The sequence below is a fragment of the Catharus ustulatus genome, chromosome 24 (assembly GCF_009819885.2).
Source record: "Catharus ustulatus isolate bCatUst1 chromosome 24, bCatUst1.pri.v2, whole genome shotgun sequence".
Taxonomy (NCBI): Eukaryota; Metazoa; Chordata; class Aves; order Passeriformes; family Turdidae; genus Catharus; species Catharus ustulatus.
In genome coordinates, this window is record NC_046244.1 from 2,783,264 (window position 1) to 2,804,918 (window position 21,655).

At 48.2% G+C, this 21,655-nt stretch overlaps 2 protein-coding genes and 1 long non-coding RNA gene across 5 annotated transcripts; 2 read left to right on the forward strand and 1 right to left on the reverse strand.

Annotated features, from left to right (window-relative positions):
• Positions 1-421: 421 nt before the first annotated feature.
• On the reverse strand, positions 422-6,645 carry MAD2L2 (mitotic arrest deficient 2 like 2). Of its 3 annotated transcripts, none has more exons than XM_033079656.1 (9): positions 6,611-6,645; positions 4,605-4,656; positions 4,264-4,382; positions 3,647-3,718; positions 2,709-2,809; positions 2,499-2,593; positions 2,327-2,400; positions 1,228-1,320; positions 422-925 (listed from the first exon to the last, which is right to left on the reverse strand). In XM_033079656.1, the coding sequence occupies exons 2-9, from the start codon at positions 4,642-4,644 to the stop codon at positions 884-886; spliced, it is 636 nt and encodes a 211-aa protein (XP_032935547.1). In that variant the 5' UTR covers positions 4,645-4,656; positions 6,611-6,645; the 3' UTR covers positions 422-883. The 3 variants fall into 3 exon arrangements, with proteins under 3 accessions (XP_032935547.1, XP_032935546.1, XP_032935548.1); XM_033079655.1 differs by having other exon boundaries at positions 6,531-6,612; XM_033079657.2 differs by lacking the exon at positions 6,611-6,645 and adding an exon at positions 6,012-6,421.
• LOC122149452 lies at positions 876-4,188 on the forward strand. The gene is made up of 2 exons (XR_006163108.1): positions 876-964; positions 3,615-4,188. It is a non-coding gene; the product is annotated as an uncharacterized LOC122149452 (long non-coding RNA).
• A 157-nt stretch (positions 6,646-6,802) lies between the features above and the next one.
• DRAXIN (dorsal inhibitory axon guidance protein) lies at positions 6,803-21,186 on the forward strand. Its single transcript, XM_033079719.2, has 7 exons — positions 6,803-7,332; positions 13,719-14,194; positions 15,505-15,692; positions 16,079-16,190; positions 16,537-16,626; positions 16,870-16,959; positions 20,158-21,186. The coding sequence occupies exons 2-7, from the start codon at positions 13,735-13,737 to the stop codon at positions 20,268-20,270; spliced, it is 1,053 nt and encodes a 350-aa protein (XP_032935610.1). The 5' UTR covers positions 6,803-7,332; positions 13,719-13,734; the 3' UTR covers positions 20,271-21,186.
• The last annotated feature ends 469 nt before the right edge of the window (positions 21,187-21,655 follow it).

The following is a 21,655-nucleotide window of genomic DNA, read 5'->3' on the forward strand; positions in this document are numbered from 1 at the left end:
AACGTTAAAGCAGTGCCCAGCCTTGATCTATAATGTTCCTGCCCTTGTTACTTGGATGAAGCAGGAGGAGCTAGACAGGCTAGTGTACCAAATTCTCTGACAAACAAGCTCAGCTCACTATGAACTGTGTCTGCCACCCTTATATACCCAGAACTAATGCTAAGGCCATGTTCAATCTCCTCTGACAGGTGTAGGATTAACAGTGCTTTCCTTGCCTATTCTCTGTTAGGAGTAGGATACTTGGCAGGTGTCCTTGCTGGACAGACAAATTCCACATTGCTAATGCCACCTCTGAGTGAAAAGGGAGAGATCAAGGTGGTACAGCCTTTCATAGGAATTGACAGAGTCCACAAATGGGCCAGAAAAGCAGTGGAACTTCCACAGAAAATAAAAGTACTTCCTACTAAAGAAGGGAGCCTGGTTTTGACAGAATTCAGCCCAGTTCAACTGGGGTAAAACTTAATATTTATTGAAGACTACTTGCGACGGTCACAGTGGACAGACACTCCGTAAGGCCTCGCTCCCCCTTAGCACAAATGTTGCTCTCATGGACTGTGGACAGCTCCCTGCTGTCTATCACTGCCTGTCAGCAATGGAGCTGCCCCTTTCAGGTGAGAACTGGACTGGTAATAAAGCACTGACTCCTCAGGGACACGCTGTATCAACACCTGTGCTCTCTCACACAAGTCAACATGGGAACAGGCTCTGGCTCCCCATTCCAAGTCAGTTCTTTATACATAAGAGCACTTGAAATAAAGAGGCAGCAGCTGCTGTACATTCACCCAGAAGGCCAGCTGAAGAGATGGTTATCAAGTTACAGTTTGTGACAGATCTTACTCCACTGGAAGATCAGATGAAGCTTGAAGGCAAGGAAGATTTGAAATCAGGTGCCTTTGTGAGCTCGCTCTTCTACATAGAGCTGCATCTGGAGAGAGAAACAAGCAACAGTCCTGTTGGTGCACAGGTAGGTGAATAGGGAAAAAAAGCCTCTAACAGGCTGAATAGGAAGTGCTTATACCTTCCCCCATAACCAGGTTTCCTATTTTATTATGAGGAGTAAAATGCCCTGCTTTGATTACTGGCACAGACACCTGCAAGACTAAGCTACTGCTCAGCAATATTTTTTAAAGTTGTTGCCCCAAAGAAAACTGAAGAGCTGGTGTCAGAGCATTCAAAATCCAGAACTACAGCAGATTCAGCACCTCTTGATCAGAATGCTCTGCTCACCTTTAAGATGTCAGATGTCATGGTTTTCAGGGGAATAAGTCGGGGGTCGTGCATGTGCATGTCTTGCTCATCAGCAAGGATCCACGGGAAATCCTGGGGGCAGGAACACAAGGTGTTACTGGCAGGGCTGTAAGGTGAGCTCCTCCTCAGCACTTGTTTTGTGTCAAGTTGAAAGAGAGAGAGTGGCTGAGGGAAGGAACAGGTAATTCAAACCTTCACAACAACAAAACACTTACATGCTTGTCCCTGATGCTCAGTATAATTATGTTCAGTTACAGCATCAAACTCTGAGGTGAACCCACTTCACTTACTGCAAAGGTGACATTTCACTTCTTTGAAAGACACTCAGCTGTCCTGAGCCACCATGCCCAGCTCATTACACCAGGATTTAACTGCAACTCCAGAATGCTTAGGGCATGGGTTTCCATCCTGCCTTGGAACTCTAAAGGTGGTTCTACTACACCACAAGTTTCCATCACAAAGCAGTGCAGAACAGAATTTCATTTTGAAACAATTTTATATTTAGCTTTATATCTAGCTTTATTTGTTGGCTTTAGGACACCTAAAATAATTTGACTCGGGGAAAAAAGTTTCCCGGTATCTAAGCAAGGATTCTTGAAAAATAATCTTCCTTTAGTAAGTGTTCTGCACACAGTTTCCTGTAAGATAAAATGTATTTGTGGCCCCAAACCCACTCATTACCTGAATCTTAGTCATTCTTGATCTTTATACAAAATCAGCCACCACAGAGTGGATGGTGGATGAGGGCTGCTTTTTTGCTTGATTAAATTCAAGTATCTATTCTACACCCTTGAGTATTTCTAAGTGTCTGAGCAAGCACTGGGCAGTGGGTGTAGTTCCAATGTATTTCAAGACTTGAAGTTGCCTGCAGTTGTGGCTGTGTGTGCCAAATGTGCTGTCAGCTCACCAGCACAAACCATTTCACCACATTTCAAGTACAGTCATGTGCCTCGTGATACCCACCTACATGTTTAAAATATCCCTCAGCCTTAACCTTAGAGATGCCAAAACTCTGCACTGCCCAGTCCTTGCTCTGCAGTTTCTCACACTCACTCAGGTGCCCAAGGATATCACTCACCTTTATCACCTGGATCTTTTCCATGTTGCGTGTGGCAGCCTCCCGTGTGTGAACCAGAACTGTGAAGGTGCAACCTAAGGGAAGTGTCAGGTTGCAGCTCAGGGGACAGCTCCCAGAGGATCAGCCAAGCCAAGCAATGCCAGGCATTGCTTTGGATCCAAGAGACATTTACCTGGGGGGTTGTTGTCCAGCACAGCATCGCACACACTGATTTTCAGGATGAAGGCACGCAGTAACTGCTCCACGTGGGATAGCAGGGACTCAGAACTGTGGAGGAGACAGCAGCTGTTACTAGCATGCAGCAAAGGCCTGCAGTTGCTCCCAGAATATCTCCCAGGGCTGGGTGTTAAACACCAGGGGCAAGCAGGAGTGGAAACCTCACCTAATGGAAAGAAGAGGTGGCTGGGTGATCTCAAAGACGAATCTCTCCACAGGGTGGTGCTCTTTATCCAGGATTACAACCACAACTTTCTCCACATCGTTCTGCAGGAGCCAAGACAAAAATCCCTTCCTTAATATGAGCTAGCTGCCCACAGTGTGCTTCACATACTTTGATACAGTGGAGTACACTCAGTTGTTGGGGCTCACAGCACAAGCCCTTATCCAAAACCTGAATTCAGATTATTCTTAGCAATCAGAAAAAAATGCTTTTGCAAAGCCAGGTGTTAAGCTGCCAGCTTGTGGCTAAGGCTGAGGGAGATGAAGTGTGCTAAACCGGACATTGCTCCAGATCCTGTTTTGGGACAAAGGAGGAAATGCACAGTCATCTCACTGCATCCCTCTGGACAGACACTGATGAAGTTAAGATACATTCAGACCATTGCCCAAACAGAGCAACTTTGTGCAACCACAATTTAAAACAGACCTAATTCCATTTTCCACATGTGCATTACAATTGTCTGCAAAGAGCAAGGCATACAAAACTTGCCAGCAGCCTCCTGGAATATTTCATCAGTCACACCCTTCTCTCACAAAACCTGGAGTCCAGACCTACCTTTGCTTGCTGGTTCACAGCAAAACATTCAAACTGCTCTGCCACAACAGATGCTTAAACTGGGATGGATTGTAAAGCAGAATGGTAGGATGGAAATATACAGACATGTGTCTTTGTGTGGTATTTGAGACAAGCAAGGTACACTGCCAGGAAAGGTTATGATGTTTCTAGTTTTGTTAGGAATTTTTATCAGCTAGTATATTGTGTGTGGTAAATTTGTTAACAAATGTTGCTTAAGATAATAAGTTAAGATAATATTTATGTTCTCTTACTTTCTATCAAATCCACTTGCAGTACTTTTGCCCAGGTCCCTGGTCTGAGCTCACCTTCTCCAGCAGCGGCTTTACACAGTGCAGCGTGTCCTGGATGTACTGGTTCAGCTCTGGGTGGCAGGACATCTGCAGCAAACACAGGGAACAGTCAGAGTTGTGTTTGATATGAGCCAGGAAAATGCTAAAAGGGGAAGATTTAAACAGAAGCACCAGTGTGTACAAGGCATTCAAGTCATGCTTCAAATAGTGCTGAAAAAGGTTGAGTTGCCCATTCTAACCAGCAATTCTTTCAGCTGAGGCAGATCACTGCACCAACACAGTTGTGTATCTGGAATGTATTCCCACAACAGCATATTGGGAATAGCATATTCCAACCATCTCTGCTTCCTAGGAAACTGTTTTTTCAGGGAACTGTGCTTTCCTGTTACCTCACTGCACAGAGCTGGGGCAGCCTTCTACTGCTGTTATGTGACCTGCTTGTTCCATGAGCACCTGCTGTATCCTCAGCTGTGGGGCTGCTCTCTGTTATCACAAGAATTAAGCTCTCCTCAAAAATAAGTCTGTACATTAAACAATCACTTCCAGAGTGTAAGTTTGTTCTGGTGAGTATTGACTGATCTTTGCTATTTTGCTTGTCCATGTGGCTGTCAGCTTGCAGGAAAATCTCCTACCTGGACAGGTACATTGTATTTTTTCCTCTTCTGAAAGATCCCAATAGGGTAAACTTCTCTGACATACAAGATGAGGTGAACAGCTACTTCTAGGAATTCTGAAAGAACATCTGCAACAACTGAAAAACAGAAGTGAAGGATGCTGGAATAGGGTGCAGGAAAGTAGAGTAATACCATAGACTCAGGGGAACTTTTTTTACAGGTTATATTTTTCTGCATAAATTTCACTCTTAGCTACAGAAAGTTTAGGGACAGAGCAACCCTACAACAACACTCCCCAAGCTCAGTGCCCAGGAGAAGCTCCAAAAGGACACCACTCACAGCTTAGTACAACACATTACCTTGCCCAAAGTTAAGGTCCTGCCGTGTGAGAGTGGTCATCTTCCCCAGGCCCTGCAAGTAGCCACAAAAGGAATGGTTATCCTCTGTGTTATTCGTCTAGTCAGTTCATGGAGCTGTGCCCAAGAAGACCCTGTGAGCCCACAGTGAGATATGTGAACACTCCCCATAAGCACAGCACATCCTCAAGGGTTACCAGCAGTGCACAAGACAGTGCTCACACCTCAGGATGAGAGATTATTCATAATTTAATTACTGGGGTTTTTAGTCTCTCTCCCTTTCTGGGATATAGGAAAGTTCAGACAAATACTTTTTAGTAACACAAGAAGCACTGGGTTTTTTTAAAGCCCTATCTCCTACTATAACACAAGAACTTTTTGGGGTTTTGGGTTTATTCTAACACCACCACAAACCACTGCTTGTCCAAGCCTGGAGCTACATCTTGCACTGACACACCATCACACAGGTTCTCATCTGCTGCCACTGCCAACAGCTTCAGAGTTTCTCTCTGCAGTCCCAAGGAACCCAAACCCTGCAGAGCTGCATAATTAAGTCAACTTTGTGACACAGGATTAGGGAATACCTTTGGGTGGAAGGCACACATAAGGATCATGGAGTTCAACTCCCTGCTCCTCACAGGACCACCTAAAACTAAGCTATGTGACTTAGAGCACCATTCAGCTGCTCCTTGAACTTTGACAGCTTGGGACTACATCCCTCAGGAGCCTGGAATTTGTGAGCCACAAAGGGCAGCGCATTATTGTGACAAACTGAGTTTCATGTGCCAACAAGCAAACAGCAGATGCTGGAGTTCAGCTTCCCAACAGCTTTCCCTGCATGGCAGATTCCATGCCTTACACAATTTAAGCCACAGTGTACATAATTATCTATTAGAAACTTTAATTTGTTTCATTATTTTATCCACACACTGCATGCAAGCAAATTCTATCTACTAACAGCAGCACCGTTCATGAATTGTAGAGGTCTTTAAATGCCTCTGGAGCACCCTAGCTCCACCAGCAACTCAGGTGTCCTACAAAGACTTTTGACAAACCACAGATGTTCCAATCAGCTCTTTAGATACTGATTTCAAGCTGTTTCATCTCCAACAAAACATGTTTTTCAGACCTACAAAGAATTAGTTCAACCGGCACAAAACATCCATAGTTTTTAAAACAGTTATAACATTGTATACAAGGACCTCCTGGAATATTAGTGATCTGCTACACTAAATAAAATTAAGGTAATTAAGCATCTCTCTAGCACCCCAGCCACAGTGTCTCTCAAATTAGTATAAAAGATCTGTTAGAGTATCATAGACAATCTGTGTTTCTAGAGGTTTAGGGCCACATCCTCACTTAAACTTCATCCCTCCTTAAAGAGACATCCAAGCAAGCCAAGGGACCCACCCTCCCATGCAGTCACAGTAGGAACCAGGCACTGCACGCTCCAGGACTGCGCAGGCTGGGAGACCCTGGAGTCACAGAGCAGCTTGTTTGGAAGGGACCTTAAAATCCATCTTATTACAACACCCTGCCAGAGGCAGGGCCACCTTCCGCTATCCCCGGTTGGTACAAACTCCATCCAACCTGGCCTTGGACATATCACACAATCCGCCGTCCTCCCCGTGCCCATCCCCAGCCCAGCACGGGCGGCCCAAGCCAGCCCAGACCCTGCCCGTGCCGGGCTCCCGGGCAGCGCCGCTCCCTCCCCACTCCGGGGCCTCAAGGCGCGGGCAGAGGGGAGGGAGGACGGGGACAGATCCCTGAGCGCCCCGCTGGCACTGAACGCGGGCAGCGCCTCTCGCCTCTCCTCAGCATCATTCCCGAGCCTGGGACCCGCCCGCTCGCCGCTGCTCCCTCCCGGAGCGGGGCTCCCGCCGCACCCACCGCCGCTCAGGGCACCTGTCCCGGTGTCTGCCGCCATACCCGTGCCCGCCCGGTGTCCCGTCTCTCGGTGCCCCGCCTCTCGGTGCCCCGTCTCTCGCTGTCCCTCCCCGCTCCCTTACCGGGCCCGCCGCCCTCACGTCCGCCCAGCGCGCGGGACGCGGCGGCGCGTGCGGGTGACGTCAGGGCGGGCTCGGCGAGCGCCCCCCGGCGGGCGGGAGGAGCGGGCGCGGGGCCGGTCCCGCTGCCCCCCGGGGTCCCGGCGCCCTCACGGCTCCCCCGTCACGGCGGGGCCGGGGCTCGGGGCAGGGAGCGGGGCACGCCGAGCCGCCTGAGGCTCTCCGTGGCCATAACGCGGGGGAACCCTGCGGGAGCGTGGAGCCCGCCCCACCGCGCAGGTGAGCGGGGCTCACCGGCTCACCCGCTACCCCCACCCCGGGCTGCCACGCCTTTGTCTCCGGTCTTTGTCTGTCCCGTCCGTGCCCGGGCCGGGGGCCGCTGCTGCCACCAGCACCCTGCGCTCTCACCCACCTCCTCCCTAGCGCCGGGCACCCCCGCACCCCGCTGCCCTGGCATGCCCGTGCCCCCCCGCTCGCCCGGAGCCCCTCCGCCCCTCCCAGCCCCACCTCCTCCCGCACCATGCACCCCAGTCCCCCGGGATTCCCGGCGTCCCCGGTTCCTCTCCACATTCCCCCACTGCCTTCCCCTGTCTCCTCCTCCTCCTCCTCCCCTCCTCTCGGGTTTGAACACCCCTTGCCCCCCGCAGCCCTCCTCCCGTCCGCCGCTCGCACAGCTCAGCCTGCGCAGCGTGCCGGGCTCCGCCGCACCGGCACCTCCGGGACAGGTAAGGCAGCGCTGCTCGGGGCCGGGGCTGCTGCTCCGCGCGCGATTCCCCTGAGCTGCCGCAGGGTCTGGGGAGGAGTGGGGGACACCTTCCCACCTCCCCGGAGGAGACAAAGACTTGGGGTGACGGGGATCCCCCGTCCTGCCGCCGCCGGGATGCGCGCGGAGCTCCGGTCACGGCGGCATCGCTCGGCGGGGCGGGCGAGCTCCGGGCTCGGACAGCGCCGGTGCTGGGGCGCGGTGCCTTCGGCCGGACCGATTGTGACCCGGGCTGGGCAGCGGGCTCCGGACACCACCGCGGTTCTGCCGCACGGGTCTCCTCCGTGCCCTGCACCGTGTACCGGGCTCTGGGACTCGCGTCCCACTGTGGTCACTCCTGCGAGCGAGCTCCCCGCATCGCTCTTGGAAGCAAAGTCGCCTCGGACAGAGACACCGTCCCTCTCGGGGGGCCGAGCCCCTCCTGCACCCAGGGGGATGTCCCGGCTCCGAGCCAGAGATGCCGAGGGGTGACGAGAGCTTTTCCTACCGAGTCATTGTTTACGGTTTACAGAGCCGTGCACCGAGCCCCTGGGTACCCGCGGCTTGTTGTCTGCTCTTCTTCTGCTGATAAAAGTGAGGTCTCATTTCTGAATTAAATCAATTTGGCATCAGTTAATGGCTTATTGCAGTTAGTGATTAATCACGTAGAATTTAAGTGACACTTATCCAATTCACACCTGAAGTTTTCTGTCAGCCGGAGGGTTTAATGGAAGTGGTTTTGTATTCCCATCTCCTCTCCCTTGGAGAAAGAGGCATTAATTCTAAATGCATGGTTCAAAGTGAGAATGTCATGCAAGGAAGAATATTGAAAGCACAGCCTAACTGTTCTGCCAATCAGGACACATCCATGTCTCCCTCCCAGTGAAGATCAGGGCAAATCTGCCCCATTCTTCCCTCTAACACTGGCGAGTACTTTCCAGTTGGGTGAACAATGACCTTTCCTATTGATTGTGTCCCATTTGTCACCTGGCATAGCACATGAAACTGAAGAGTCTTCTCTGCCATGCTGACAGCAAAGCAACTATATATTAGATGCTAATCTCAGGCTCATTGCTATTTTAGTCTCATTATTGGGTAGAGCAGACTGTTTGATAGCAGGTCACCTGTGATGGCTGCGTCAGCCACACTGTGAAGTCCCAGAGGGAAGCAGAGCAGAGTGTACTGCATATTCATTCATGGGCCCTTCCCCTTCAGGGCAGTGACTTGCTGGGCTGACCTGTCCCTGGCAGATGTGCTGGGAAGCTCTCAGGGCAGGTTGGGCTAGGCTCAGGGGAAAGGTGCCACAGCTGTGGCTAGGGGCATGCGGTGACTTGAAGGTATCCAGTATCAAGGAAAACACTGGACTGGAGCTCCTGGTGCTGGAGCTCAGCAGGGACTGGGGCAGCTCACAAGCCTGGGCTGCAGGAGAGGGAGGTTGTGCTGTGTGGACAGATGACTTCTGTCCTCATAGGAAGGCAGAGCACAAGCTGTCAGCCAGAGCTGATGGGTGAGGGGAGTCCCAGCTCCAGCCCTACAACTGATGTTGAGTGAATCAAGTTTCAGGTGATCACTGGACACAAACTGCCCCAGGGAGAGGCTTTGTGAAGGCACAGGGGCAGCTACAGCTACTCCTTAATGCCTTGCAAGCCTGAATCCTTATGTCCTGTCTCTTGTGCCACTAATGCAATTGGTGTATTATTGAATTTGGCCCTTTCTATTCTGAAGTGCTGTTTGGGGATAGCAAAAGTGAGAGAAAACAGTGCAGGTAAAGGAACCAGATGTTTCAAAGGGCAAAGGGTGGGTGTGTATGTGTGGGGGTGTGTGGGGGTGTGTGTGTTCAGGTAGCCCAAATATCTGCAGAGAGGAAATTTCTTGCATCACAGTCATGAGGGACAAAGAAATTTGGGAGTCCAGTAAGTCCTTGAAAGGCAAGGTAGGGAGGAATGGTGATGATGGAAACAGGAAGCCTAAAAAGCAGGGCAGCTCTGAAAAGGAACACAAAAGGACTGAAGGTCTGTGAGCAGGGAATTCTGCTATTCTGTCATCCCAAGGATGTCTGGGACAACAGCAAAACCATTTTAAATTCTTTACAAATCAAGTATGCAGAAAGTGTTGGAGAGAATAAAAGTGTTAGTCCTTTTCCCTGGAGAGGAAAAGAGAAGGGCAAATATTACTTACCTGCTCTGGGAGAGCCTAGAAAGCTGGGATTGAGCTTTTAGAAATGGGAAGGTCTCTTGGCAGATTGTTTATGAACCTTCCCAGCATTCGCCTCCAGAAACAGAAAAACAGATGGAAAGAGACCCAGCAGGGAAGTGAAATCTCATTTATCTGCACAATGCCATCCTCATGGCTCCAGCCAGCTCTCTGCATGTCAGCCACCATAGAGCCTGCCCCATCCATTCTGCTCCAGGCCTTCTCAAGCCCATCCATCACCCCATGGCTTCTTATTTACAGGGAGCCTGGCACACAGAGCTGGGTTTATTGTCTGCCATGCCTGCCACACAGGCATATACACACAACACACATGTAGATGCCCATACACTTTGTGTATTGCTGCAGGCTGGGATTGTCTGGAGTCCAGGAAATCTTTACACACGTCTGTCAAAGTCCAAGTTTATCAGAGCTAAAAAGAAATCTGGCCCAGCTTGGGGGTGCTTGAGTCCAGCTTGGTTCAGCCCTTGAGCATACTAAAGGCATCAAGGATCTTGACAGTCTTCTTGGTTCAAGGGTTTTGTTCCTCTTGGCTGTGACATGAAGAACATTTGTGAAAAGTTAAAGCTAGGACTGTCAGATACCATGTTTTAAGTAAAATATGTGAATGAATGTAGATGATCTGATGTTCCTGCTTTGTCAAATACAAAACAAATACACCAGGGACAGTTTCAGAGTCTATTTCAGAGCCAAGGTGACACAACTGTATATATTGTGGAAAAAATGTGAATTCTGTGTACCTGGTCAGTGCATGGCTGCCTTGCAGGATTATGAGCAGAGAAATAGCAATTATATTGGTGAGTCCAGAGAAGACTTCCCACAGGGAAAGTTATCTAAGATGCAACCCTCCCCCAGTTTCCCTTACAGGATTGTAACCATCCACTACTAACCCAAAATGGATCAGAAATTATGGCTGGAAAACTGCAACTCACTCTTCAGCCCCAGCTCTTGTCAGCTCTGCTGTACCTGTGTTCATGTGAGAGGCAGATTTGCTGTCTCAGGTAATCCTGAGGGTCTGTAAGGCAGTGCAGGAAGAGGGATGGAGCAATGAGGATGTAGGTCTGGTGTTTTGAAGAGCTACAGGGGCAGCTTAACCTGGCAGATACTCCATCTATTTCCCTTGCTAATATATGACCCCTAAGACAAGGATGAATTCTGGGCTTTGTTGTAATGTGTGTTTGTTTATAGCAATTTAGCAAAGGCAACTCCTTACATGGCCAGACTTCTTTCTGCCTGGTGGGTGTCTCAGGCAGAATTTCATCCTTTGCAGGCTGCATCAGCAGGGTGAGAACCTTTCTGTCACCTACACCAATGAGCCCAGGCTAGCATGGGGCTCTTCTGTGGACTTTGTTCCTGCTAGAAAAGAGGGTGAAGTTTACTTTGGTGCTCAACTATTGAGGAACTGAGCACTGAGAACCAGGGATGCTGTTGTGTTTTCTAGCTGTCTTTTTAAGTGTGAATTCTATAGGGTAAGAAAAATGAAGGAGGTACAAAGAGGTTTCTGGAATTAAAGATAGATCAGGATATGGAAACAGGTGGTTAGGAGGAGGCTGGGTCTGCTTTGCCTCTAGCACAGCAGTGTTGCATTAAGCCAAAACTTGTCCATGCACTGGTTTGGTTTAGCAAACAGCTCAGATCTCCCCTGACAACAGGGGACAGTAGCACAGGTATTTATCTGCATTATTAATGCAAGATTCCCAGTGATTGTAACACAGCACGTTAACCTGCCCGCTCTGCCAGCACAAAGGTGAGGCAATCTGTGCTTATACCTGCATTTTCATCCTGGCTCATGCTAACAAGACAGCTGGGCAGCTTAAATAAATGCCCCCTGTGCTTTGAAGCAGACCTTCTGTTTAATTGCCCTGCAGCATTTAGCTGCCTCCCAGCTCCCACTGAAAATCAGAATGTGTCTGTCAGGTTTGCCATCAAAGGGCCACGTCTGTGAGTGTGAGATTGGAGACACCCTTGCATTCTCTTTGCACTTGTTCTCTCCTCTTGGTATTTTGCCTACAGATGAAAAGGTAAGATGCTCTTTCTAGCTCTTTGAGTTGTTCCGAATGATGTCTTAATCCAGCTTGTTTGCTTTGGTTCTTAAAGAGAAAATCCTAGGAAAAAAACAAAGACCCCTTGGTTTGGGAAAAAGCAAATGACCCCATGCAGAGCTGTGTGTTGCTATTTGTTCTAGCAGTTTTGAAGAAGAACTTCAAATGCCTTTTTAAATAGATTTAGCTGTCAGCCTGGTTTTCCTTTTCTCCAGATAGTTGCCAATAAAATAGTATTTCTAGCATTATGCCTCCAGCAAGTGAGCTACCCAGTGCCTCCTAAACCAGTCCTCAAGGAACAGTTTATTGTCTTTAATAGCCAGTAGAAAGACCTGCTTTTTGAAAACTGCATGAAAAAAAGGTCCCTGTGCTGCCTGCCTCTTTCCAGAGAATGGAACTGAAAACACATTCCCAGGCTATGAACAGCACAGAGAGGAATCTTGGAAAGGCAGGATTGGCTGGTGAGTGTGTGAACAGGATTTTTTCAATTAACAGGATGAAGGCATCTCTCAACTCCAGGATGCTGGGCTGCTGTGATAGCAGCATTTTAACCGACTCTAAATTCTCCACATCTGTCTCAGTCTGAAAGAAAAGGGGAAAGGAAGAACCCAAGCAGGCAAGGCTCATCATGGCTGGGGACAGCCCCGGCCACACCACCTCACCACCCCTGGAAAAGCCATGCTTGTGCTGTTTTGATTTTCTTCTTAAATATCATCCAGAGGTGTTACCAACCTTTCTAGTTGGGCCAGCAGCATGCCCATGTTCAGAGCCATCAGAGATTGGCTCTGTCAGACACGGTGGAAGCTTCTAGCAGCTCCTCACAGAAGCCACCTCTGTGGCCACCTCCCCACTACCAAACCAGGCTGTGCCAAATCAACACACTGGTCAAGCAGAAAATCGCCTGGATGAGGCAGTATGAACCCTTGTGATTAAGCAGCAAAGTGGTTCTGGTGAACACATGGAAATCAGGTGCAGGAAAGGCTGGGATGAGGTTGAGGGAAAAGCTGTGGCTGGAACTCTGTGACAGTATTTCTCAGATGTAAACACAGGCAGTATCCCAGGGAACTCTGTTTTTAAGCATGTCCTCATGCTGCCCAGAGAGAAAGGGACAGTCTGGAAAAGCTGTGCTAGAAATTCTACAAATCCCTTCCCCCATTTTGTGGGAAAGGACAGGGGAGAATGACTGAATAACTTAATTAGAGAATGCTCTGACCTGTGCAATGTCCCAAAACCATGTCTTGTAACAGAAAAACAAGGATTAAAGAAGACCCTCAAAAATATGACAGAGAAGCAGAATGAATGAGAAGTCTGCAGCCACTGTGTTGCTGGACTCAGTGAAATTTGGTCCCAATGTTCTTGGGACTTAAATTACCCCCCCAGTGACAGCCTTGCCTTGTAACCTGTGCAGGATCAAGGAGGGAAAGCAGGGCAAGCTAAAGAAATCTCAGTCTGCCTCTCTGTCCCTTGCTCTTCACACCAGCATCCCCTGCTCTACTGACACCCTTTTTATTTCCCTGCTATGCCATAAAGTATCAGCATGAAATCTCCAGTGTTTTTCTTTCTTTGACCAATTTAGCCACCCTGAAGCACTATGCAAACACGTGTGGAAGTCTCTTGAGCTGTTCCTGGTCCTGTGAGGCCACCATCTGGCCCAAGTTCTGTTCATTTTGACATCTTCATTGCAGGGAAACCAGCTGTGAGGAGGGGCCAGTGCCCCTAGCCCAGGATGCCAACCTGGCAGCAGACAGCCCTGGCTGGGCAGCTGGTGTTGTGCCAGGCTTGGGAGCTGTGGGCAGCAGCCAGCCCCTCAGATGGTGGGCTGTGAATAGCAGGGTAGGGGGGCTAGTGAGGAATCAAAGGGAAGTGTCCTGCTGATTGATGGCCTCATTTGCACATGAAACTGGGACCTCTCAGCCCTGCAGGCCCTGCACATGTGTCTCAGCTGCTGTAATCAGGGCTGGGAGAAGAGGAGATAAGCAAAGAGGGAATAACTTGCTTCCAGCTCAGGACACCATAATGGTTTTCATCTAAGTGTCCTAGGACTGAATCTTGATGGCCTTTACAGTTCCTAAGTGTTGATTGTCTTGGTTTTGTTTTTTTTCTGATTTAATTACAGGTGAGACAGAGCACCCATGATTATGGAAACTTCCTCCACCTTCTCTTCTTTGCTTTTCCTGTGCATGCTGGTTCTTTCTGACATCAGTCTTGCAGTCTCCCTGAACCCTGGCACACAGCTCAAAAATGGCCCAGAGAACAACCACCTTCAAAACCAAGAGATGTGGCTGCAGCAGCCCAGACCTGGGCGCCATCACAGGCAAGGCTTGGCCAAGAAGGAGAGGGTCCATGCCACGCCTTCAAGAGGGCAGCTGGCTGGAGAAGACACCCTCAAGATGGGCAGTGGAGCTTCAGCTGTGGAAGAGCTGGTGGCAGAAGGACAGCCAGCAGCCCTGAAACAGAACAAGGATGTGTTCCTGGGGTTTGAGTTGGCGTATCCTGAGAGGGAAAACCAGTCCCCAGGCTCTGAGAAAGGGAAGAAGCAGAACCGAGAGCATCGTCGCCACAGCCGCAGGGACAGGCTCAAACACCACCGAGGTATTTGAGCTCCCAGGGAAGCTGGGGCTGTTGTGTCTCTGGAAATGAGTGTCTCTCGTGTGAGGGCAAGGAGACACAGCTGTGGTGGAGCCACACGGGTGTGTGGAGGGCGTGGAGTGTGTGCCTGCTCTGGGGAGAAATCTGCCAAACAAAAGAGGCACAAGAAAAAAGGGGAACTGCACAGAATTTTAGTGCTGGCTGCAATTTTGTGAGAATGACCTGGTTTGTCTTACAGGGGGAGCTCTGAAAGTCCATAAGACTTGAAGGGCTGCTTTGGGTGGCCTGCTTTATTTTTTTAATTTTTTGCAAATGACCCAGTTTAGGAACAAATATGTCCAAGCCATGCTTAATCTCTCCACTTACTTCAAAAAATGCTGAGAATTACAAAAAACACAACTCCCTTATTTTGTTTTGAAGATTAGTTTTTTCTCACCAGAGCTTCTATTCTTCTATGTTTATGCTGAACAACCAAAAAAAAAATCAGATTTTGCATAGGTGAAATTGCACTGATAACTTGAAAATGTTGTTTGATTTTGACAGGGACTGCTTTCCTTTGCAGGTCAAGTTGTGGGTGTGTGTCTCTGGTATGAGCTCAGTGTGGTAAACCTTGAGTTCTGTTAAAGTGAGGCAATTTGTGTCAATCTACACTATGTGACAAGCTGAGTGTCACGTCCTTGAGTTCCATCTATCACTCCTCCCTGCCTCAGTAAGAAGAGCTCTATTGTTTTTTCAGGGGACCGACTAAACAGCTTGTGTTAGCAATATAGAAGAGTATGCAACAAAGCTGGTTTGAAGCAATATTTGCAGACTACAAACGGCTTATTTCTTGAGGTTAACTTACGGTCTATATTTAAATAAATACTTATGAAGAAGAGGGATATATCTGTGAAGATAATTTCAAGTTAGGTAAGTCCTGACTTGAGCTAAATTGAAATAACTCACTACTAAAATCAAATAAGAATGTATTCACAGGTATTTGCAACAGCTTAATCCATTGGTTTAAAAATGGTTAAACAGGTGCACTTTGTACTCCTGAGACCAGAAAAAGACATGTTTTACTTCTTAAACAAGACACAGACATATCTTCAGGAAGGTGTGATTATGTATGTCTTAAGCATGCAAAAATCAAGCTCTGGACCTGATTTATCACTGTAATAACTCATTACTGTTTTACAGTGGTCTAAACAGTGGCTCAGGGTCATGGAACAGTGTCGGCGACTGGAGGAAACATGAATTCCTTTGACTCAAATCTGTCACATGGAGAAAAGGGATGAGAAAGGTAATGCCACTGTACCTGTTGCCCTCTGCAGGGAAGACTCCTGATGCTGGGCCAAGCTCCCTGTACAAGAAACCCAAAAGCTTTGAAGAACAGTTTCAAAGTCTTCAGGCAGAGGAAGCTACAAGTCTGGCTCCCACCATGCTCCTCATTTCTACATTGGACACAGCAGTTTCCACAGAAGAGCCTCCTGTTCTTCCAGCCACTTCCCCACGGTCACAGGTAAAGAGACAGCTGGGAACTGTTCTGTACATCCAAGCCTTGCCTCTCCCTCAGCTGTCCCTCAGCTTCACTGAGTTGCAAGGACCAGAGAGACAGTAGGAGCCCTTGGCTGAAGAGCCAAGATGTCCTAATGCTCATTGCTCACCTTTTGCTCTCATACAGAAGCAATGGAAATTTCCCTCTTGGCTTCAGCCTCAACAAGGGAAAGCTCTTTGCTTTTGAAAATGAGATGCCAGGAATCCCCAGTGGATAAGACAGGAGTGGAGGAGGGGAGGGGAAACATGAAGCCTTTTTAATATATAAAAGCACTATGAAAATTTGCAGACTTCAGTGTCTCCACAGAAGTGTAATCTGTTCTCTGTCTGGTTTTTTTTTGTGGTTTGCAGGCTCGCCTCAGGCAAGATGGGGATGTGATGCCCACTTTGGATATGGCACTCTTTGACTGGACTGATTATGAGGATCTCAAACCAGAAATGTGGCCAGCTGCTAAAAAGAAAGGTGCTAAACCTCTTTTCCAAAAGTCATCTTCTAAGGCTCCTCTACAGCTAGTATTCATAGATGTGCTTAAGGACATGAGATCAGAGTGGTGGGGAAAGAGAATCGCCAATCATGCCAACTGAGTTTTGTGCTCAGTTTCAGAATGTTTCTCATTTTGGATGCATATTTGGAGGGCAGAGGAAGAATGATAAATGGAGAGTTGAGAAATAGGGAGGAGATTAGACTATGAAGTTTTAGAGTTCAAACTCTTGAAATTTGAGGCTGTTTTTACCCTGGAACAATATATTCTCTAAAATGAAAACACTAGTGTGAAATTTTCTATCAGCATCTCTTTTTTTTTCCATAGAAAAACGCCGCAGTAAGGGCCCGAACAGTGGAAATGAAACCATGACAGCTGAAGGAGAGCCATGTGATCACCACCTTGACTGCCTCCCAGGTCAGGATCAGCTTGGCAGAGTCATTTCTCCAAACATAAGATGTTTGAAATCTAGCCCAGGTTTTAAGACATGCATCCTGATTTCTGCTACTGACAGGTAGTGGCATGCAAGGGAAGGGCAGAGGCTCTCTAGGCATGCTGTGGGACCAGCTGATGTCTGTATGATGGAGCTGTCATGGGTGTCAGTAGCCCGACAGGTAAGGGAATACCTGAGCTGTGCTGACCCCTGGTCCTGTGTTGCAGGCTCTTGCTGTGACTTGCGTGAACACCTCTGCAAACCACACAATCGAGGCCTTAACAACAAGTGTTATGATGACTGTATGTGCACTGAAGGTGAGTCCAGCTCTTTGTTCCCTGACTTGGTTTGGAAGACAGGCGGGAACCTCCCTTGGAATGGAAAATATTATCCCCTTCCCTCCAAATTATTATAGTTTATTATGGGGGTTTCAGGCAAAGATCTGGGAAAAGGAATAGCAGTTCTTTACTAGTATTTCCATGTCTCAGAAGACAAACAAACAGCAATGAGAGCAGAGCCCCAAGCCCAGCCCTGTCTGGGACCTTCCCCTCGCTGCAGTTCCGGGCAGAGCCAGCAGGGGCGCTGCTGGCTCCCGGCCGGGCAGGGCAGGGCGATGATTCCCCCCGCGCCTGCAGGGGGCGCTGTGGCGCGGGCTCGGCCGCCGCTGCACACGGCAATGGCGGCTGGGCCTGGAGAGAGAGAGAGAGAGAGACGGGGATTTCCTTCACAAACTCGAGTCTCTGCACACAGCAATGGAGAGAGAGAGAGACGGGGATTTCCTTCACAAACTCGAGTCTCTGCACACGGTAATGGAGAGAGAGAGACGGGGATTTCCTTCACAAACTCGAGCCCTGCACACGGCAATGGAGAGAGAGAGAGACGGGGATTTCCTTCACAAACTCGAGCCCCTGCACACGGCAATGGAGAGAGAGAGAGACGGGGATTTCCTTCACAAACTCGAGCCCTGCACACGGCAATGGAGAGAGAGAGAGAGACGGGGATTTCCTTCACAAACTCGAGGGAAGCCGTCAGTCTCAATATCCCTTGGGAATGGCAGCAGGAAACCTCAGAAGCTGCAAGCTGGAATGGCAGAGGCGGGCACACCAGGGGTGACAAATTGAATTGTAGCACTAAGCCCCAAGAAGTGGCAGAAGCAGAAGCAGTGGGAGCTCCTGGTGGTTGGTGGATGTTGGACTGAAGTGCAGCAAAACACCCAAAGCAGTGTCAAGAGATTGCAGGACAGGGAATTGCTCCTTGGCACAGATCACTGGTGAGGAGTGGTGGGTCCTGGCACAGCACACATCAGCTCTGGGCTCCAAGCATCAGAGGAGCAAGCCATAGTTACAGTGCCAAAGAGAAAAAAAAAATAAAACAACAACAACAAAAAACCACAAACCAAAAACAAAGAGAAAAAAAAAGAAAAAGGAAAAAAACTCACAGGGCAACAGGATCTCAGGTCAGACCCACTGTACCATGTGGCCGCCGAGCCAATCACCCCCACTGGAAGGAAGTGCAGCCCCTGTCCTCAATCCCCTTAGAATCCCAGGCTGCCTCTCACCCATCAGGATATCCCTGCAACCACGGGAGGCAGTGACCATTCTGGACACAAAACAAAACCAAAAGCAAACGTTGTTGTGGGATATAAACCATCCCCAAGACACACCCCCAAGACTTTGTAGCATTGACTTGGAATAATGGTTTGTATGTGAAAGCAGGAGCCAAGCTCTCCTGCTCTTAGCCTCTCTCTGCCACTGACTCACAGTGGGACTATAGACTCTTCTAGGATATCTTGTTTTCTCTCTTGAAAACAAAGATCCTGATGTCTACAACCTAACAGAAGAAGCCACAATATATTAACATTTCAGTGGTATTTTCAAGTATCACAGACTATGAAAACACTTTTGTATGACCTTGTGCCTAACATTTCCCAAGTTAATTTCAACTGAGCTTGTTGCAGTTTAGTAGATATGGGAAGGACTCAGGCTTTTGCTTCTTGAAACTATTTCTGAAGAATCCACAGCAGCCCTTACTAGGCAGGTGCATTATGAAGGTGTTAAAAGGTGTTTTCTCTCTTCTAGTCTAAACATGTTCAGGATCAGCTCCAGGCACTGAGTCTGGCTTGCCAGAACAAAACTCTGTTTGCCAAGTTTTGTGGCCTGCATTAGGTACCCAGTGATTTGACCAGGCTGTTCACCTGCTTTTTGCCCAGTTAAATGGGCAGCTTTCCTGGAGCTGCAATGTTAAATGATGCTCTTCACCTTGGGTGTATTGTGTAACACTGCAAGGTCCTAACCAGAGATGACCTTCTGATAGATTAGCCTGGAAATGTTTTGCTGCAATCCCTAATGAGGCTGCCCCAGGCCCTGCTTTATCCTTAAGCTAGATATAAGTTGATGGCAAATGTGCATCCTGTGTAGCTTAAAAAATATCCCCAGAGATGGAAGATCCAGGTAAGATAGATAAGAGGCTTAGATAAGAGCAGAGCTCTGGTCTTGCATGCTCCCCTTCTAGGAGGCCAGGTTGCCCTGGGATGATTGGCAATGAGGGGCACAAAACCAACTTTTTAAGTTAGCTGGTCTCAGTGTAGCCCAGGGACATAATTCCAAAAGACTGTTCTGTGACATTATCTGGATCTCCAGTGAACAACCAAGGACAGTTTTGAGCTGTTGTATTACAAATGTTATAAAACCTCTGCTGCCTGCTCTGGAAGTTAAAAGAGCTGCTGTTTCATCAAATCAGCTCCTGCCAACCCCAGTGACAAGATCCTACTGAAAAGCAGGATTTTCATGAGAATTATTTACTCGTAGGCTGTACCCTGTCCAGCCCAACTAGCTATGCATTCTGATGTCAGACAAGAAACACCATAAAATCAACCTCCTCTTGGTGTCAGAAGCCAACTAGTTACCATGACCAGAGGCTCCTTCCACTGCCATGGGAGAATATGTACTCATGGTTTTTACAAATAAAATGCCTTTTTCCCCCGCTTCATACTCATCTATGCTATATTAGCTAGCTTCTTTCACACCCTGCACTTTGAGCATCTAGAACAGAGAAATTAAAAAAGATGAGCAGTGGACTTTGGATTGGACCTCCCAGTAAATACTTCAAAGTTTCTTCTCTCTTGCAGCTTCAGGGAAGTAAATAGTGAGGGGAGGTCCCTTGTCATTGCTGCTGCACATTAAGTCTATAGTAATTTCTCAGTGGAGAGATTACTTAGTAATGGGAAGTAATAGGGGGAGACCAAGCAGGGCTTCCATAAAATTGCTGGAAACAATTAGAATAATTCATTGGTATTTCAAGAAGCCAGTGAAACCTGCCTGAACAAGTAATCCCAAACAGAACAGTGAGCCAAACAGGATGCCAGTGCCCAGAGAGCAATATGCCTTGTCTGTGTGAGGCATTTCTCTGCCACCCTATTTGACACAGCACTGGAACTGTCCCCAGTATCTGAGGCAGAGAGATTTGGTGTTACTGCTGTAGTGAGCTCTCCTCACTTCTCCATGTCTTTCCCACAGGGCTACGCTGTTACGCCAAATTCCACCGGAACCGAAGAGTGACCCGGAGGAAAGGGCGCTGTGTGGAGCCTGAGTCAGCCAATGGAGAGCAGGGATCTTTCATTAATGTTTAGGAGGGTGGGACTCCTGCCTATATGGTCAGGAGCTGGGATCAGACTGTTTATACCTAGCAATGGGAATTAGAGGAAAAAGTTGAGCAAATGATGGAAGCTGCAGGCTCTGAACACACCAGGTCCCAGCTAGACTGAAACTCTCATGTTCATTATAAATACAGTGGCATCAGCCTTTTCCATAGCAGGACTACACTCCCTGTCCCTTCCCTCAGCACATTCCTGCCACTGAATTGAGTCCCTCTCTCCTAGTTAGTAAGCAATGATCATGACTCCCATTCTGATGGTCCTGGCAGGAAAAGGCTCTGCAGTTTCATCTCCTCCTCTCAAGAGACACAAGATGTGGAAGATCCTTCAGGGCAAAGGGGATAGAAGCTTAAACTTTACCCTTTACTTATTGCTTGAGAATAAAGGTAGATAGATCCTCCTTAAGGACTGGAAGTTCCTAGAGTAGAGGAAATATGTAGTGTCCAGGTGGAATCAAAGATGGGAAATGGATCAGCAGGAAGCTGCCTGCCTAGGTGAGAGAGGACCCTCTGGCAGACCTCTTGCTCTCTCCCTTTTTCACTGCTCCAGACATATTCCCTAGCTGTTACACAATACCACTTCCTACCTGTCATCTTTGGGACCATCTAATCCCACTCCTTTCTTCCTTTCTTGCTTTCAGAGAACCACCTGGTTTCTGTAAGGATGTAGCAAGACATCCCAGCCTGTAGCTCTCACCCATTTAGCTATCCTGCCAGGTCTGTTATTTTTAATGATTATTTTTAGAAGCTTTCTGGGGAAGTGATAGTTTTCCTAGTGAGCCTGAAATAAAGTTTTTGGTAACAGGAGATAGGGACAGGCTGTTCCATTGTAGTAAAACCTGTGACATGTTGCATGTGTTTTCTGTGATATGTAAATAAAGATATGATGGATATCCTTTGTGCAACTCTTCTGCTTTTTTGACTGCACCCAAGGATGGGGAGGAGCCAGAAAAGCCTGTAAGGAAGTTGGTCAGCAGGTAACATTGATGACTTGAGGTAATCACACAGAACAATTGTATGACTGGTAGAAAAGTTTCTCTGCCCAAGGTTGCCTGTATTCTCACTCAAGTTGGAGATAACTGTTTCTGCCTAGTGTAGCCAGCCAGAAGCTTTAAACTTCTTTATATTAATACTTAATTACAGACTTCAGTGATATATTGGAGCAACAAAGGCCACCTGTGTTAACCAGGAGTAGTGGTAGCTGGTGAAGACACCCCAATACCCTGACTCCTGCAGGGAGGCAGCTGTGGAGTCTTTTATATCCAAGAGCCTGGAGATGTACAGTACTTTCTTTAGGAACAGGAACATGAACTGTGGTGCTGTGGGCTGATTCCTCTTTACACAGCTTCCCTAAGCCCTCTG

Excerpts from the sequence above, each read along its gene's own strand:
- DRAXIN (XM_033079719.2), top strand. The coding sequence starts at position 13,735 with ATGATTATGGAAACTTCCTCCACCTTCTCTTCTTTGCTTTTCCTGTGC. Across the intron at positions 14,195-15,504 it reads CAGGCTCAAACACCACCGAG|GGAAGACTCCTGATGCTGGG; the intron begins GTATTTGAGCTC and ends TGCCCTCTGCAG. Across the intron at positions 16,191-16,536 it reads GCCAGCTGCTAAAAAGAAAG|AAAAACGCCGCAGTAAGGGC; the intron begins GTGCTAAACCTC and ends TTTTTTCCATAG.
- MAD2L2 (XM_033079656.1), bottom strand. The coding sequence starts at position 4,644 with ATGACCACTCTCACACGGCAGGACCTTAACTTTGGGCAAG. Across the intron at positions 1,321-2,326 it reads AAAAGATCCAGGTGATAAAG|GATTTCCCGTGGATCCTTGC; the intron begins GTGAGTGATATC and ends TCCTGCCCCCAG. Across the intron at positions 926-1,227 it reads TGACATCTGACATCTTAAAG|ATGCAGCTCTATGTAGAAGA; the intron begins GTGAGCAGAGCA and ends TTCTCTCTCCAG.